The sequence below is a fragment of the Bombina bombina genome, chromosome 11 (assembly GCF_027579735.1).
Source record: "Bombina bombina isolate aBomBom1 chromosome 11, aBomBom1.pri, whole genome shotgun sequence".
In the NCBI taxonomy this organism is placed as follows: domain Eukaryota; kingdom Metazoa; phylum Chordata; class Amphibia; order Anura; family Bombinatoridae; genus Bombina; species Bombina bombina.
Window position 1 is genome coordinate 49,884,247 of NC_069509.1, and position 17,474 is coordinate 49,901,720.

Genomic DNA, 17,474 nt, shown 5'->3' on the forward strand with positions numbered 1-17,474 from the left:
CGGTAGGCCTGCTTCTTTTTGGGCGTTAACCTATGGGTTGCTTTGTATTTTATTTTCATCCAATAGGATGTCCTGTTTGTTTTCCTTCCTCCCATCTGAGGGAGGATTTATGCGGCTTGACGGTTAGGACCCGGATTGCAGTCTGGTCCTGTTTGGGTTCAGTTCTGTCTGGTAGCTGTTCGGACACGTGGCGCCGCTCTGCTTGGCTGGTCCGGTAGAGGCGCCGAGTTGGTTTGGCCTTTTTTTCTTTTGAGGCTGGGAATTGTCCTTCTGGACTTAGTTCTCAGCAGCTAGTAGTTTATTGGGCAATTCAGCTGCCTTGCAGCGGATGGGTTGCAGAATGTGACCAGCTGCAGCTATTGCACATTGACTGTGTACTGTCTAGCTGTTTTTTATGAGACCTTTTGGTATTCCTCTGTTGTCTCCATGTGAGTTGTGTCTCCTTTTAGGGACCTGGGTTCCCCTCCGGGATATGGTCGTTCCCTGTTAGGGGCACTGGGCATGGTCTCCTTGGGCTCCGCTCAGAGCTGGGGTTGCGATATGTCCTTTTCTCTCTATGATCCTCTGATTGTATGGATGTGATGCGGAGACCAGCCTTTGCTCGAGTGTTTTTTGGCCTCGGGGTATCCCATTGCTTGTTGTCCTGAGGCTGTTTCAGAGTCTATGGGCTCTAGTGTCGTTGTACCACTTTTATCACCTTAGCTCCTTTGGAGCATTAGACTTTCGCAAGGGGTGGTCTCTTCCTTGGGTCGGGACTTATCTCGTTATCTGGTTTGATCTGGATATTGCATTGATATCTCCCTGTGGTCTGTTTTTCTTATATCAGACGGGGTGTTAAGTTCTCGGATATTGTTTGTTTAAATAATTGGGGGCTCAGATCTGTTTTCTCCCTGGTGCTTCCAGTTGCTGAGGCTTCGCTCAATGGTTTCCTTTGTGGAGTTGTTGCTGGACTTTTTGGCTCTAGGGCTGGTTCGGGGTTCCCCAGTTCCTGGGAACTTGGGCTATGTCGTTTTACTTGGACTAGTTGGCCAGGTTGTCTTGAGTGCTGATGCTCATTGGACTGGACTTACGCCTTTATGGCCAGTTTCCCTTGGTCAGCTTGCTGTGGTAACCTTATGGATTCACTGCTTTGCAGACGAATGGGTTTGTCTCTGCTGCAGCTATTGCACATTGGATGTGTGTGAGCTAGCTAATTCCTTAGGGGGATTCCTTCCAAGTTCATCTGCGTTGGAGATTGATCTCTCCTTTAGCCTGTGGCTTTGTGTCTTGTGGGCAGCTGCTCTGCCTTTTTGGCCCCATCCCTTTTCTTAGTGTGAGGGGCTTATTTTCCTACTTATCGAGGTGTGGTCCTTTTTTATAGGGATTCTCTTGGATTCAGGAGGTTGGAACTGAGAGTTAACCTTTCAGAGAGGGGTGTTTTTCTCTAGGTTGTTACGTTCCATCATGAGTCTTTCTGGCTCCCTGTCGAGACTATGGTGGGCCTTTTTGTTAGATTCCTTTGGGTTTACGGCCTTGTTGTCTGTTTCTAAGGGGTCGGGTTGGCACCCGTACTCTGTTGGGATGGCTGTGGCCATTCTTCTGCTCGTTTTTTAGCTGGTGTTGGGTCTGTTTTCAAGATCTACCGATGCTTGGGCTGGCCCAGTTGGGAGTGGGTTCTGAGATGCGTTGTCATCTTCAGGATCTAGATTGGCATTGTAGCTAGCCCCCTGGGTTTACAAGCTGAGGGTCCCGGGTTACCATTTACCTTTGGGTTCTGGGTGTAACGTCTCTCTCTCTTGGGGGTGCAGTGGGTCTCGTTGAGGTTATGTACTCCCCCTTTTGGAGCCCTGTATGTAGGTCTAGCGGTTCTCCTTTTGCAATCTGTTCTCTTGCTGCCCGCTTTTTACTTCTCAGCAAGTATTCTTCTGTGTCATCCTAATGATGGCTGCGTGTTCTTTACTCAGGGTTTTTTGTCTGGGTTTGTTACACGTTCTTTTTTTTGTCTGAATACTATAGTATTCTTAGTTCTGACGATGTGAGGACTCCGTCTTCAGTTGTCTTTCGGTGCTTTTGCACGATGTTGAGAGGTTTCTCTGTTTTGAGGCCCGGTCTTAAACCTCTGGTTTCTGCTTGGTCTGGGCATAGCCTCCCCTTGTCTGTCAAGACCCATTTGGGTCTTTGTGAGCTGGGCTCGCTATTGGGGGTTTTCCTTTTATGGATTTTGTGGTGACCTTTCGGTTCTTCTTTGCCTTATCCCTTAGTGAGGGTCCGCCTGTTGGGCAACGGTGTCTCCTGGAGGACTGTGGGCTCAGTTGAGTCTGATTTTGCGGTCTCTAGCTAGGCTTCTGGACTATCTGCGGGTCAATGCCCTTGGGGCCTTTCCTTTTCAAAGTTTTCTCGGCTTCGGACGAAGCAGAGTTTTTGTTTGGTATTGGATTCTGACTTGGTGCCCTCAGAATGGGCTGCCTATTGTACCCTCCCGTTTTAGCATTCAGTGTCCTCTTTAGCTTGGGTATTGTTTTCCCAAAAGTAATAAATGCAGCTGTGGACTCTTTCCAAATAGGAAGAAAAACTATGCTTACCTGATAATTTCCTTTTCTTCTGTTGGAAAGAGTCCACAGCTCCCCACCCTTTTTCTATGTGGGGCGTCTTTTTATTCTTCTGATACCTTTTTTCACCCTGATATTTCTTCTACTGTTCCTTGTTCCTCGGCAGAATGACTGGGGGATGAGGGGAGTGGGAGGAGTATTTAAGCCTTTGGCTGGTGGGTCTTTGCCTCCTCCTGGTGGCCAGGTTCTTATTTCCCAAAAGTAATGAATGCAGCTGTGGACTCTTTCCAACGGAAGAAAAGGAAATGATCAGGTAAGCATAATTTATGTTTTTGCGAATTCAGGATTGTCTTATTCTCAGAACATAAAATGCACCCTGCTGACTTATCAAGGCTAACTCTGTTTCATATCCGTTTCTAATTGACTTAAGCTGATTGTAGCTGCAAATCAATGCTGTTTATACTAACATAATGACCTTGTTGTCTACAGAATAAAGCCCAGATTGGCTCTTCCAAACAAGACAAATGGTGGCGGAAGTATTGCTATTGATAAAGATTTGCAGTAAAAAGGAGCATGCACTTTCTTAAACAACTTTCCAATTCACTTCTATTATGAAATTTGCTTCATTCTTTTGATGTCCTTTGTTTAAGGAGCAGCAATGCACTACTGGGAGCTAGCTGAATACATTGGGTGAGCCAATGACGAGGCATATATGTCCAGCCACTAATCGGTAGCTAGCTCCCAGTAATGCATTGCTGTTCTTGAGCCTACCCAAATATGCTTTTTAATAAAGGATATGAAAGAACAAAGTAAATTTGATAATGGAACTACATTGGAAAGTTGTTTAAAAATGCATTCTGTATCTATCATGACAGTTTACTGAAATTTTACTCTTAAAATTGTGGGCTGATCCTCATAAAGATTGTTTATGAACTCTATTAACTCATTTATTATAATCCCTAATTGTTCTTAGAAGCGGAGATTAAAGGGAAATATACATAATCCCTTTATTACCCATTCCCCTGTTTTGCAGAATCAACTTGGTTATATTATTATACGTTTTACCTCTGTGATTACCTTGTATCTAAGCCTCTGCAGACTGCCCCCTTATCTCAGTGCTTTTTACAGATATACATTTTAGTCAGTAAGTGCTGGTTCGTGCATAACTCGGGAGTGAGTACAATGTTTTCTATATGGCACACATGAAATGGCACTGTCTGGCTGTAAAAAGCTAATAAAAAGCACAGAGAAAAGGTCTGACCTACATGGACTTAGAAACAGGCCGAGTTTTAGAGGTTATAAAGTATATTATTATAACAATGTTAGTTGTGCAAAGCTGGGGAATGGGTAGTAAAAGGTATTATCTATCTTTAAAAACAATTAAAAAAAAAAAATAGATTGGAGAGCTGCACACGAGCGATCCTCCGAGCTTGTGTGCAACCCCGCCCTGTTGCGCAAAGCCTATCAGGCGTGGACAGAAGCTGTCAATCTCGCCAGTCAGAAGAGGGCGGGAGACTGAAATTCTTCACCTAAGAGGTGGAGAACATTGCAGGGAAGCGGCGACCTGATGACCTCTGCTTGGTAAATCCTGACTGCAGCTTTGCTTGTGCAAACCTGTAGTTAAAGGGGAGAGAAGGGCTTGATGAATCGAGCCCTTAGTGTACTATCTTCCTTTTGCATGAAAAAGGCTTCTTATAAAGCCGTTTATTTTGCTTTTGAAGCTAATAAGAAGTGCATGTGACATCAGCCTTAAGGACTGATTTCTCACTGGCTGATAAGCAGAACTCCCTTTTCTTTAATGGTGGACAGTGAAACGCCTCTAAAGAATAAAAACAAAAACTGTTTTGGGGGGTAAAATCTTCCGGTACTAAGAGAGAAAAAAAAAAAAACTAATATTTTGTCAAAGTCCCAGTCTTTACACTAACTTGTTTTTTTTTTTTTTTAATTTATTTAGGGTGCAGATGTCAACTGTGCACACGACACCCTGATGCCGCTGCATTGCGCCTGCATGGTGTGCGATTTGGACTGCGTGGAGCTTCTGCTGGAGTACGGTGCTCATGTTAGTAAAACTGATCATCTGTTTCTTTACAATAACACTCTCTTGTCTTCACTCTCTTTTTCATTTTTCTCTCTTTGCTTTCATTTGCTCCTCATTTTTTATTCTCCTGCACAATAATTCACACCTCAGGCTTTTTCTCTGCTCCTGTAGACTTCTTCAATCTCTCTTCCCCTCCTTTTAGCTTTAGCGTGTCGGCTACAAGGTTTCTCTAAAGCAGTGCTTTTGTTTTACTCCGTACTCAGGAGACGCGCACCAGCAAACTACTGAGTACCAGCAACATCTATCTCGTATCGTTCACACGTTGTGAGACGGTAACGCACAGAATGCATTCGTTTGTTGTATCCTACTGTTAAAGGGGCATAATTAAGCAAATACTTCATAACTATAGGGTCAGTTCCAATCTGATTTTCTTTTTAAATACTGCAAAAACAGGATTGGCTTTTTATTTTTTTTTAAACCAATTACATTCTTTCTAAGTCAAACACAAAAAACATTGTAACTGTCGTGAGATTTTTTCACAATGGCACCTGAATGACCAATAATGGATGTCAATCACAGAAAACAGAGATGGCTTAATGGGGTTAAAGGGACAGTTTACCCTAACATTTTCTCTACTTTAATTTGTTTCCAATGATCCATTTTACCTGCTAAACTGTATTAAGTTGTTTGCAAATATATCCTTTTACTTTATTTCTGCATTTCAAATAGCTGTTTTTTCCTATGGTATCCGTACCTATTCTACAAGTTTCTATACTTAAGTATAGGTTAAAGAAAACCTGTGTAAGCATAGCCAGCAGAAGAAATTACACTCTCAGTAGGAGGTAGAAGAGATAAGCAATACAATGTTAATTTTCTATTGTTTTAAGTATTGGGCTTTGGTTTACAGAGATAATATAAAGAAGCATGTGTGTACAGAAAGTAATAAATTAAGTATATCTGATTTCCCTGCAAGCTCAACCCATTTTGATTGGTTTTGGTTTCAAAGAACAAAACCATCTGTTGGAAATACAAAAATAAACAGAAAGGAGCAATATCTCACATTTTATACTCTGCAGCTGGTATAACAAGTCTTCGGAAACACATTAAGGTAAAAACAATTTTACAATACACTGTGCCTTTAATGGAGTTTATGTTGCAATTGGATAGGGCAGGTTTTCTTATAAATTCTAAACATTTGGAATGCAATTTATTTATGGGTAGGATGGGTAAACTTTGCTTGTTTGCTCAATTACTTTAAAAAAAAAAAAAAAAAAAAAACTTAAATTTTTTAAAAATATTATTATTACTTTTTTTATTGATTGAGAGAACCTCATTTTCTGTTTTTGATGCGGTTTTCATCTAAAATAAAGAAGAAAGTCTAATTTTCTATAACGGTATTGTAATACTTCTAATGCTGAGAATTGTGGTGTAAAATATCGGCAACAGTTCCAAAGCTCAATGTACAGAACAAGGTTTGTATTTGACAAAAGAAATTATTACAGATGGCAAAACAAGGTTCTAGATACTGTAAATAGTGATTTATTTTTTTTATTTTAAAAATACAATTTTTTTCATTAAAACCTGTGCAAAAGATCTTGTGAGATCAACGAGACAGAACAGCAAATTGTTAAATCTCAATGACATATAAATGATTGCTGGTTGAAATAACTGTAAATTACAATCACGAAAATGCGAGTGTAAAATAAAAATGACCATTATAAGAGCATTATTGCTAAACACCATTTCTAGATGTTGTTTTTTTCTTTTTCTCGTGCTTCCTACATATCTCATTTACTGTATAAGATGTCACGTATGTCTGATAAATTCATATACATATGTAAATGTCTGTCCTGCCCACCTCCGATGGATTATACTATAGTAAATATAATGAATCTAAAACTTATATTCATATATCTAATACTGTGGCCATATCAGAGAGTAATGCAAAACTCAGATATCGATGCTGTCATTGCATGGTATGGCTGATTTACTTGACATCCACTCGGATGCGTTACGCTTTTTCTGAAATACATAAATTGTGTTGGCTTTTGGATTGTTATTGCTCCAGTGTTAAAAACGGCGTATCGGAAACAATAAAACCGCAGTTGAACATGATTGGAACAAATACAGATATAGAAGCAAGACTGCAAAAAAACTGAACCACAAAAACAAAAGATAAGAGTACATGTAGAAAACTCTTTATCCAAAGCTTTGGACCCGAAAAAGTTTAGATTTCGGAATATTTTCATCTTTAAAATGGGACAGTTTGGAGAGGGGATGGGACTAAGTGTACTACTAATACAGCTTATACATGTAACTTAAAGTTAGTTTTTTTATAATATAATACTTTTGTATACATAGTACCCTCAGAGAGTACAGCACTTTAATCAGAAAGGTAATATTTGTTGCTTTAAATAAATATAGATTATTATTTACATTTTAAGATCACACAAAAAAACAAACCAAAGGCAGAGACAATTGGGACTTATAGGTAGAGAGAAATAGTAATTTTTGATCATTTTATTTTTTTTATTAAAATATGACTTTCAAAGTTTGGATTTCAGAATAAGTTTGGATTTTGGAATTCCGGATTTGGGGATTTGTTCCAGTTTTCCCCTCAAATATGATCGCTGTCTTCCCAGATCTCTCCCAAAACCGTACAAATGTATTTGTAGAAATGAATGGTGCTGATCCATCAGGGGTTAATATTCTGTCTCCAAAGATGACTTTGAAAGAGGATTCTCAATGGTGTAGCAAGTCAGGCTCACAATAAGCACTAATATGGAAAATACTCACAAGGAGTCAGGTGCCTTGATTCAGAGGATTTATTTCATAAAGGTCCAGACAGCAAAGCAACTCTTTCCAGAGGATTTATTATACAAAATTAAAAGCATATATAACCAGCTCTGTATGGTAAAAATTTAATAAAATTAGCTCAACGCGTTTCAGCAAATATAACGCCTTTTTCAAGACCAATAAAATATCACTCTAAAGAGATTATTAGTAACATAATTAAAGTCCAATTATGGTGCAGCAATACGTGCATATGCCACTCCTGAGCAGGGCATAACTGCAGAGCCATTCAGGAGTGGCATATGTACGTATGAGCCAATAGCTAGTTGTGCCATGCTCTTGAATAGCACTAGAAGACCCCTGATGCTGACGTTTTAACTTGTGTTTTCTCCTTATCAGTGGGTAAAACATATTTATAAATGAGTATGTTTAATAATAAAATGCTCTAATGAATCTGAAAATATAATTATTACAATGTAATGTCCCTTTAATAAATGGACATTAAACTTCTGGACAGAACTTCAACAGTATATTTACTTTACTGGTTGGCGAAGGTCTATGTTTTCATACAGGGCGTTGCTATGTTGGAGCTCTCGTATTCTCGCACCCTGTGACTGACGTAGGAAACCTTCACAGATCAGTGATGATGCTGTTTTTTTTCAAGTGTATCCTGTGTTGTACACTTCAGATTGGTGTGAATGAAATAGCGGATGTTTTCAGTTTTATATACTGCCACATAACATAAATAAAGAAATGGCTGTGCACATAGTATAGAGTAATGCAGCCAGGGAAAAAGTAAACCCCCCTGCTTCCTTTCACGCACGCAAGTCTGAAGTACACAATAAAGCTGTCAAAAAGCCGGCACTTATCTGTGAATGCACACCGCTTCTGTAATACCTCAGTTCCAAGATGGCGGCGCAGAGTATGAAGATGTGGAAGTTTACCTATTGTCACCTGTAACGGTTTAATTTAGAAACGGCTCTGAAGAGAAGAAAAAATATAGTTTGGTGTTATGCCTAGCAGCATAAAGGGATGGTAAATCCTAGCGTTTGTGAAATGCTAGAATTTACCATTGGAACAAATAAAGGGGACATTCAGTCATGAAGTATAAAATACTTAATGCTAAAAGTTCCTTTATTTGTTTGAGCGGCTTAGGTAGCCCGAGGCAGAACGCAATTTTACTGTGGTACGTTTCCACTTCTTAGCAAATCGCCGTGCGGTCCAACTGGCGCCAAGCTGGATATCCAGTACGGCTATTGGCTAAGAGATGGAAACATCACCTCTCAGCAAAATAGTGTTCTGCTGTGAGCTGTCTGAGGCAGCTTCAAACAAATAAAGGAACCTTCAGCATGAAGTATTTTATACTTCATGACTGAAAGTCCCCTTTTATTTGTTCCACTGGTAAATCCTAGCAATTCACAAAAGCTAGGATTTACCATCCCTTTAATATCCCTTTAAAGGGACTTAATAATACAAACATAAAATGCTTTCATTCTTTAGAGCATGTTATTTTTGTACTTGTGTAACTTGCTAACAATGTGTCTAAGCTTCCCTATTTCTGTTTACTCTCTTCTGCTGCAGGTGAATTCTCAAGATGGATTCCAACGCACAGCTCTTCATTACGCAGCGGAGAAGGATGAAGCATGTGTAGAGACCTTATTGGAATATGGAGCCAACCCGAATGCTCTTGATGGGAACCAAGACACTCCCTTACATTGGGCAGCTTTCAAAAACATGTCGGGCTGTGTGCAGATGCTCCTGGAGGGCGGAGCTAAAGTTAATGCTCGAGACTACAACCAAGACACCCCACTGAGTTGGGCTGTTATGAAGGGTAACCTGGAAAGTGCACGTTTGCTTTTGGACTACGGCGCACAGCCAGATAGTGTCAACCTAAAAGGGCTATACCCTGCAGGACGCCTAGTGGCACTGATGGGCAGAGGGTTGGGGGGCGAGAAGGAGGAGCAGTGTCTGGACTTGCTGATTCAAGCTAGTGGGCATCTCCGGCTTCGAAAGCAGGGAGGAATCCCAGCAGAGGCGTCCCGTGATAATCAGTTGTGCGAGCGACTGACCAGGCTGTGCTCAGACCCTGGCACAATGAAGACACTGGCAAGGCGAGTAGTGAGAGACTGCTTAGGAGAGCGACTGCTGTCGCAGGTTGTGCCAGAACTGCCCATTCCCAGGTCTATTCAGGACTACATACTTCTTAAAGAATAGATTTAAACAATTACTGTGTGACAACCAGAGGTTACCCAAGCGGCCTTTACTCACCATTTTTCTGCAAGCGGGGAGCAGAATTCTCATCTTCCCATGAAAATGAAATCCTTATAATATATTTACTAAGCATATTAAAACCGTGTGCATCTTTTAATTATGTTGCCCACTTTTCCTGTAATTTAATTGTAGTTCTTCGAGGTCTTCCTGCAGGAGCCAGGACAATGACCCTGTAACATGCTACACAGTAAGTGCGTAAAATGCAGACATTCATTTATATCTTTCTAACTGGCTACAAGCAATGAGCTTTAAAAAAAACATAATTACAATATTAAAAATATTTATTTTGTAAGCAGATCTTTTGCAGTTCAGTGATTTAATTGCTGCTGTCTATAAAAAAATGACTTTAATGTCCCTTTAAGATATTTTTGTACCCACTTTTTTACAGTTTCTCTGTTTCCATAAACTTATTTCCATTTTTCCCCCTTTTTGACTTTGGGCTGCCTCTACTTCTCTCACTTGAGTAGATTTATAAATATTAGTTGTTGACAAACAGAACAACCTGCACAATCTGATCTGGCCCTTTTGTTAGGCTGCTCTGTTGTAATAAGTGATGTTGTGTTATAGGTTGGTCATTTTGTGCCGTCCCACAAGGAGCAGAGGCTTTTGCCAGGGCTAACGGTGTAGGGTAGCAGGGATAACGTGTTTGCAACTTTCTAACAAACCTGTTCAGTTCATGGTTTAACAATAAATTAAAAAAAAAAATTTTTTAATTTTATCTTGATGGCTTTTTTTCCTGTTTAGAAATTCTATATATGCAGCTGAAGTCCTAGATTTCTGTACTGTTGTTTTTTTTTTTACATTTCTTAAACAGGAAGTGATATAAAGTGTTTCATGTCGGGCCATATCTTTGGCTTGTAGAGGAGTGTCCCTGACAGCCAATAAAAACTGTGGGCGATGTTCCTATCAGCCAATGAACAATGTATACTTAGGTATAAGGTGCAAACACAACATGCTGGTATCACACTTGTTCATAATCACTGTGAATGAATCTAATATATCACATTTAGTAATCACTTCACTATTAAAAATACATGTTAAACTACTAGACCACAACTTATTAGATAGCTGGAGAGCAGTAAATAGAGGAGCCCAAGAGTACACCTACTACTCATCAGTACATGGCACACGTTCTAGAATCGACTTGATATTAATAAGTCAAATCATACTACCCTTAGTTACGGAGGCTACTATTAGTAGTTGCGTATGGTCAGACCATGACATGATGAGAATAGATCTAGAAGGCGTGTTAAATCCAGGCAGAGTAAGGTCCTGGACCCTTCATCCCAAAGTATTCCAGAATGAAGTTTTTAAACACCAAATTGAGAAACATATCAACGAATTCATGAAAATAAATGAGGGCTCTACATCCAACCCAAACATAATTTGGAGTGCTCTGAAGGCTTCCATTAGGGGCCTGATTATAGCCGATTCTTCCAAAGTTAAAAAACGATATAACTACACAATAGAACAATTGAGGAGGGAGATCTCCACAATTCGAGAACAGATACTGAGAAATCCCAAGGGAGGCCCAACTAAAGTATTAAAAAAGAAAAGTGAGGAACTTAACCTGTTGCTTGACAAGGAGGCAATTTCCTCATTTAAAGCAGTGGATACGAGATACTATACGTATGGGAATAAGCCTGATAAATTATTAGCAAATAAATTGAAAGATATGACCAGAGCCTCCACTAGTCCACAAATACAGTTAGCAAATGGATCAGTAACCAATGACCCTCGACAGATAGCTAATGAATTTGCTAACTATTACAATTCACTTTATAACTTGCCACAACCTAAACTCGGTGTAGATAAACAAAAAGAATTAGATAATTTTCTGGAGAGTAGCACATTAAAAAAAATATCCCAAGAAGATCTTGATTTGCTCAATGCGCCTATAACATTTCAGGAGGTTAACCTAGCTATTAAAGGATTAAAGAAAAATAAAGCCCCAGGCCCGGATGGGTTTCCAGGCTCCTTCTATAAGGACCTCCAAAAATCTGTAGTACCACATTTAGTAATTATTTTTAATAATATTTTGCAAGGCATAGATATACCACAAGATTTGGTTACTGCGAGGGTGACAGTTATTTCAAAACCGGGGAAATGTAAACAATATTGCCAGAACTATAGGCCAATTTCATTAATAAATCAGGACCTTAAGCTCTTCACTAAAATTTTGGCAAACCGATTGGCTATCCACATAAAAAATGTAATAAATACTGATCAGGTAGGATTTATAGCTCAGAGAGAGGCCCCAGATAATGTAAGAAAGATTATAGACTTGATAAATCTAGCATCAAATAAAGGAATGCCTTCTCTGTTCCTTCCCCTGAATGCGGAGAAGGCATTCGACAGAATCAATTGGGAGTATATGCTAGCAGTTCTAAATAAGGTGGGAATAAGGGGTCCATTCTACATGGGGTTAAAAAAGTTGTACTCTACTCCAGATGCGTTTATTAGACTGTCGGGATATCAATCGAAGCAAATAGCAATCAGAAATGGGACTAGACAGGGCTGCCCACTATCTCCGTTATTATTCACACTGTGTATTGAACCATTAGCTCAGAAAATTAGAGACAACCCCAACATATCAGGAATTAAATTAGGTGGAAACGTATACAAAATATCACTGTTTGCGGATGATGTCATCCTCGCAGTCACCAAGCCTTTACTCTCCCCCCCAGTAATATACTCAGAGATAGGTAAGTTCGGTCCACTATCAGGTTATAAGGTGAACGAGAGTAAATGTGAGGCCCTGGATATCCATCTACCTAATAACACAAAAAAACTTTTGGAGATTAACTTTGCTTTCTCCTGGGCAAAAACGTCCATCAGATATTTAGGTATCAACCTTTCAAGAAATGTGCACACTCTTTACAGAGAAAATTATAAAGTTATATTTAACCAGATTAAGACATTGTTATCCAATTGGGCTAAACATAAACTTTCCTTATATGGAAGGATTATGTCCATCAAAAGGACGATACTACCTAAAATCCTCTTATTTCGCTCTCTCCCAATAAATGTACCGATATCAGAGTTACAAACGATGCAGAAGGAAATCCTCAAATTTATATGGCAGGGGAAAAGGGCAAGAATTAATAAGGACACTTTGACCAGACATCAATCAGGGGGAGGAGTGGGGCTCCTAGACTTAAAGGGCCATAATACCCAAATGTTTAAACACTTGAAAGTGATGCAGCATAGCTGTAAAAAGCTGACTAGAAAATATCTCCTGAACATCTCTATGTAAAAAAGAAAGATATTTTACCTCAAAAGTTCCTCAGTAGCCACCTCCCATTGTAAAGGATTTCTAAGCAGCATTTTAGTGTGTCTGTCCTGGGACATCTGAAGGGATCAGCATCGTGCACTCTCATCTTATTTCACCAATCAGGTAAAGGAAGTTTACAATGAAATCTCATGAGAGTCAAGTCAAATCTCATGAGATGACAGTAAAAGTTCATGACCTCAGCACTGCTGATGCTGATTGGCTGCTGTTCATTTCTTCATTTTTTTTAAAAATTTTTACCTGCAGCTGGGAGCAGCTGAGTATAACTTTTTACACAGAACTTACTCTGCTGAGCTGAGGAGATTGTGAGGTAAAATATCTTCCTTTTTTATATAGGGATTCTCAGGTGATATTTTCCTGTCAGCTTTTTACAGTTATACTGCATCAGTTTCAAGTGATTTAGCATATGAGGATTATGTCCCTTTTATATTAGTGATTTAGCATATGAGGATTATGTCCCTTTAAGATATTATTATGCAGCTAGAATGGCCCAAACCATCCAATGGCATAGAACGACAAAGACTCCACAATGGGTTCAACTAGAAACTGATATCATGGAGGTAGGCAGACTAGACAGACCTCAATCTCTACGACAGTATGTAGCAATACATCACACTATCATTTTATGGGATAAATTGACCAGAACACACACAATCATTAATAGCCGATCTCAGGCTACACCCTTAATACCCATCAAGTCAATAACAAGTTCACAATTGCAGGGAAAATGGGAAAATAAGGGCCTATATCGTATTGCAGATACACTTGTAAATAGTAGGATACTAACTTTTAAGCAGCATGAAGAACTAGGGGAACCTGAAAGAAATCTATGGTTTCAATACCTACAACTCAAATCAAGGGTACAGGAGATATTAGGAAACACGAAGAGAGAGCATAACACTATATATGAGTCATTGTGCTTATCTAAAGAATACAAGAGGGGCATAATTACTTTACTATACCCAATTTTCAATGTCAAAGAAAAAGATAAAAAAAATTATAGCATGGTAAAATGGGAAAAGGATTTAGGCAGATCTTGGTCAGTAGAGACATGGACAGAAAATATCCAGAGAGGTCTTAAATTCTCCCCTAATGCTACTGTAAAAGAAAACTACCTCAAAGTAATACACAGGTGGTACATCTATCCCACTAGATGGGTTAAAGATGAAGATCGCGAGCATCATCGATGCTACAGAGGATGTGACGAAGTGGGGGCGTATCTACATATGTGGTGGCATTGTGGGGGGATCAAGCGGGTATGGGAGTACATCTCAAATTACTTAAGCATAATATTAGAAGCAGATATAGCCCTTTCTCCAGAGCAGGCCCTCTTTCCACTAGAAGGACATCTAAAGAGGCACTCTAAATTAGTCAATATGATCTGTACTGTCACGCGCATGTGTATAGCTAAGTTTTGGAAGATGGATACCCCTTCATTTGAGTATATTGAAAAGAGAATAGAATACCACTATATGTCAAGTGCCACAGCAGAACTCTTAAACACTAAAGACAGATTCATTGAAATGTGGGAACCATATATTATGCATATTGAAAGGTCTAGAAGGATAGGACGGAATGCCATACAACAGGCCAGTGGTGGAGGAGATATTATGTGAGAGTTGTTTCTTTTTGTTTGGAATAGGATACTATGTCGGAGATGATAACAATATTATTCGGAGTAAAATCCTGATAAGCATATAACGAATGTGACTTTCTTTATAGACTGAACCTGTACTGCTTCCTGTTTGAAGTTTATTTGTATTATGATGTTTTCATCTGAAAATTAAATAAAAACATTTAAACATAAAAATACATGTTAAAAAGACATTAAACCCACTTTTCCCTCTTTATTTTGATACTGTAAAAAAAAAAACCTTTCCAGCATATTTCCATTTTCAAATTTACTTTGTTGTCTTGATATAAGGTAGGTATGCTCAGGAGCACTATATAGCAGATGGTCTTTCAAGAATGGTTTTAACAATGTTAATGCAAGAACACTAGATGGCAGCAGTGTTACCACAAAAAGATGCCCTATCGTGCTCCAGATACGTCCACACTGCCTACCTAGGTATGCTCTTCAACAAAAAATATCATAAGGACAAAGAAATTACCTTGTATCTAAGCCTCTGCAGACTGCCCCCTTATCTCAGTGCTTTTGACAGATTTGCATTTTAGCCAATCAGTGCTGACTCATAAATAACTTCACAGGAGTGAGCACAATGTTATATATATATATATATATATATATATATATATATATATATATGGCACACATGAACTAGTGCTGTCTAGCTGTTAAAAACTGTCAAAATGCACTGAGATAAGAGGCAGCCTTCAAGGGCTTAGAAATTAGCACATGAGCCTATCTAGGTTTAGCTTTCAACAAAGAATATCAAGAGAACAAATCAAATTGTATGATAAAAGTAAATTGGAAAGTTGTTTAAAATTGCATGCCCTATCTGACTCATGAAAGTTTAATTTTGACTAGACTGTCCCTTTAAGGTTATACTTTTTTTATTTATTTATTAATTAAACTGAAAAGTTTCATTTAAATTTTGAATTAATGTTTGATCAATTACTCTTTTAAAGTGTATTGCGTTATGTTCATTAGGGATTGTGCACTGCTATTTAGAATATTATGTTTAAGTTATTTTTTTTTTTTTGTAAGGTAGGGGGCGCGGGTGGTGAGTTTAAAGGGACAGTTCACTGTAAAATTGTGTTCCCCATGACTTGTTACACCAGCTGCAGCGTATAAACTGTATGAGATATTGCTCATTTATGATTCTTTTTGCAAAATAAATAGCTGGATGTGCTCTTTGAAACCACAGCCCATCAAAATAGTCTAAGCTTGCAGACAGATCAGATCTTGTTATCTTATCACTCGAATGCTTCCCTTTCTTATCTCAGTCTCTGTACAATACTTAGAAAGAACAATAGAAAATTAACATTTTAAAACTTTATCTCTTCTATCTCCCACTGTGAGTGTAATTTCTTCTGCTGGCTGTATAGTTACTCAATAGCCTGGTTTTAAAACCTGTCCACAGGCCTCCCTATCAGGCCAGATTTTGAGGATATCTGGACTAGAGCACAGGTGAAATAATCAGCTGATTAATAAACATGGTTATTTTACCTGCTCTCACCCAAGGTAATCCTGACAATCTGGCCTGTTAGTGAGGTCTGAGGACAGGTTTGAAAACCAGTGGCCTATTCTTAGGTATAGAAACATTTATTATAGATATGGATACTACAGGCTAAATCAGCTATTTGCCAGTATAAAGGCTAAGAACCTATTTGTAAATCATTTAATACACTCCGGCAGGTAAAATGGATCATTGGGAACAAATTAGAGAGAAAGTTTTTGGGTAAACTGTCCCTTTTAAGGAACTAACGCAGTGGAAGCCAGAAAAAAATGAATGCATGCTATAATTACTTAGAGGCTTAATGTTTGCATGACTGACTTTAGTTTATTATTTGTCTAACTCATGCAAAGGGCTTAAAGGGACATTCTAATTGGAATCAACATGGATGCATTTCAGTTTTGAATAGAAGCATTTTTGTAATATACCAGTATTTGCAAAAATGCTTCTAATAAAAGCTATAGCTGTTTCACATGTGTATTTGCTTGGCAAGAAATGTTTTGCTAAATTATAAGCTATTAGCAAATATTTTAAAAATTTGAACTATTCAGTAAAGTATTTTTAGTTTAACCCTGTCATCAAAGGGTTAAAGGGACAGTCAACACCAGAATTGTTGTTGTTTTAAAAGATAGATAATCCCTTTATTACACATTCCCCAGTTTTGCATAACCAACACAGTTATAATAATACAATTTTTACCTCTGTAATTACCTTGTATCTAAGCCTCTGCAGACTGACCCTTATTTCAGTTATTTTGACAGACTTGCAATTTAGCCAATTAGTGCTCACTCCTCGGTAAATTCACGTGCATGAGCTCAATGTTATCTCTATGAAACACATGAACTAATGCCCTCTAGTGGTGAAAAACAGTCAAAATGCATTTAGATTAGAGGCGGCATTCAAGGTCTAAGAAATTAGCATATGAAACTCCTAGGTTTAACTTTCAACTAAGAATAACAAGAGAACAAAGCAAAATTGCTGATAAAAGTAAATTGGAAAGTTGTTTAAAATTACGTGCCCTATTTGAATCATGAAAGTTTTTTTTGGACTTGACTGTCCCTTTAATTACTGACATGATACAAGCCCCACTGGTGATCTGAGCAGCTGCAGTATTTAAAACGCTGGTGCACTGAGAATATCTAGCTATGCCTCACATGCACGTGCAGAGAAAAATGCTAATACTAAAACAGTGATTACTTTTACTAGAAGCATGTTTGCCAATACAAGTATATTGCAAATATGTTTCTATTCAAAGGTGTAATTGATCCATGTGCATTTAAATTTTGATGAATTGTCTCTTTAAAGTCCCCTCGGGACCAACAAGCATTGCAGCTCTAAAGCAGAGAACAGTTTTAATTGGCAGCTATGAGCCAGTGTCATGCCTGATTGGCTGGCTGTCTTCTGCTCTGGAGCTG

General features: G+C 38.6%; 1 protein-coding gene across 1 annotated transcript in view; it reads left to right on the plus strand.

Moving 5' to 3' along the window:
- Nucleotides 1–10,348, plus strand: part of ASB8 (ankyrin repeat and SOCS box containing 8) — a 39,731-nt gene extending 29,383 nt beyond the window's left edge. Inside the window, exons 3-4 of the mRNA XM_053694108.1 lie at nt 4,483–4,587; nt 8,941–10,348. Coding sequence (XP_053550083.1) covers nt 4,483–4,587; nt 8,941–9,573 — 738 coding nt within the window. The 3' untranslated portion in view covers nt 9,574–10,348. The remainder of the gene's footprint in view (nt 1–4,482; nt 4,588–8,940) is intronic.
- Nucleotides 10,349–17,474: the final 7,126 nt, after the last annotated feature.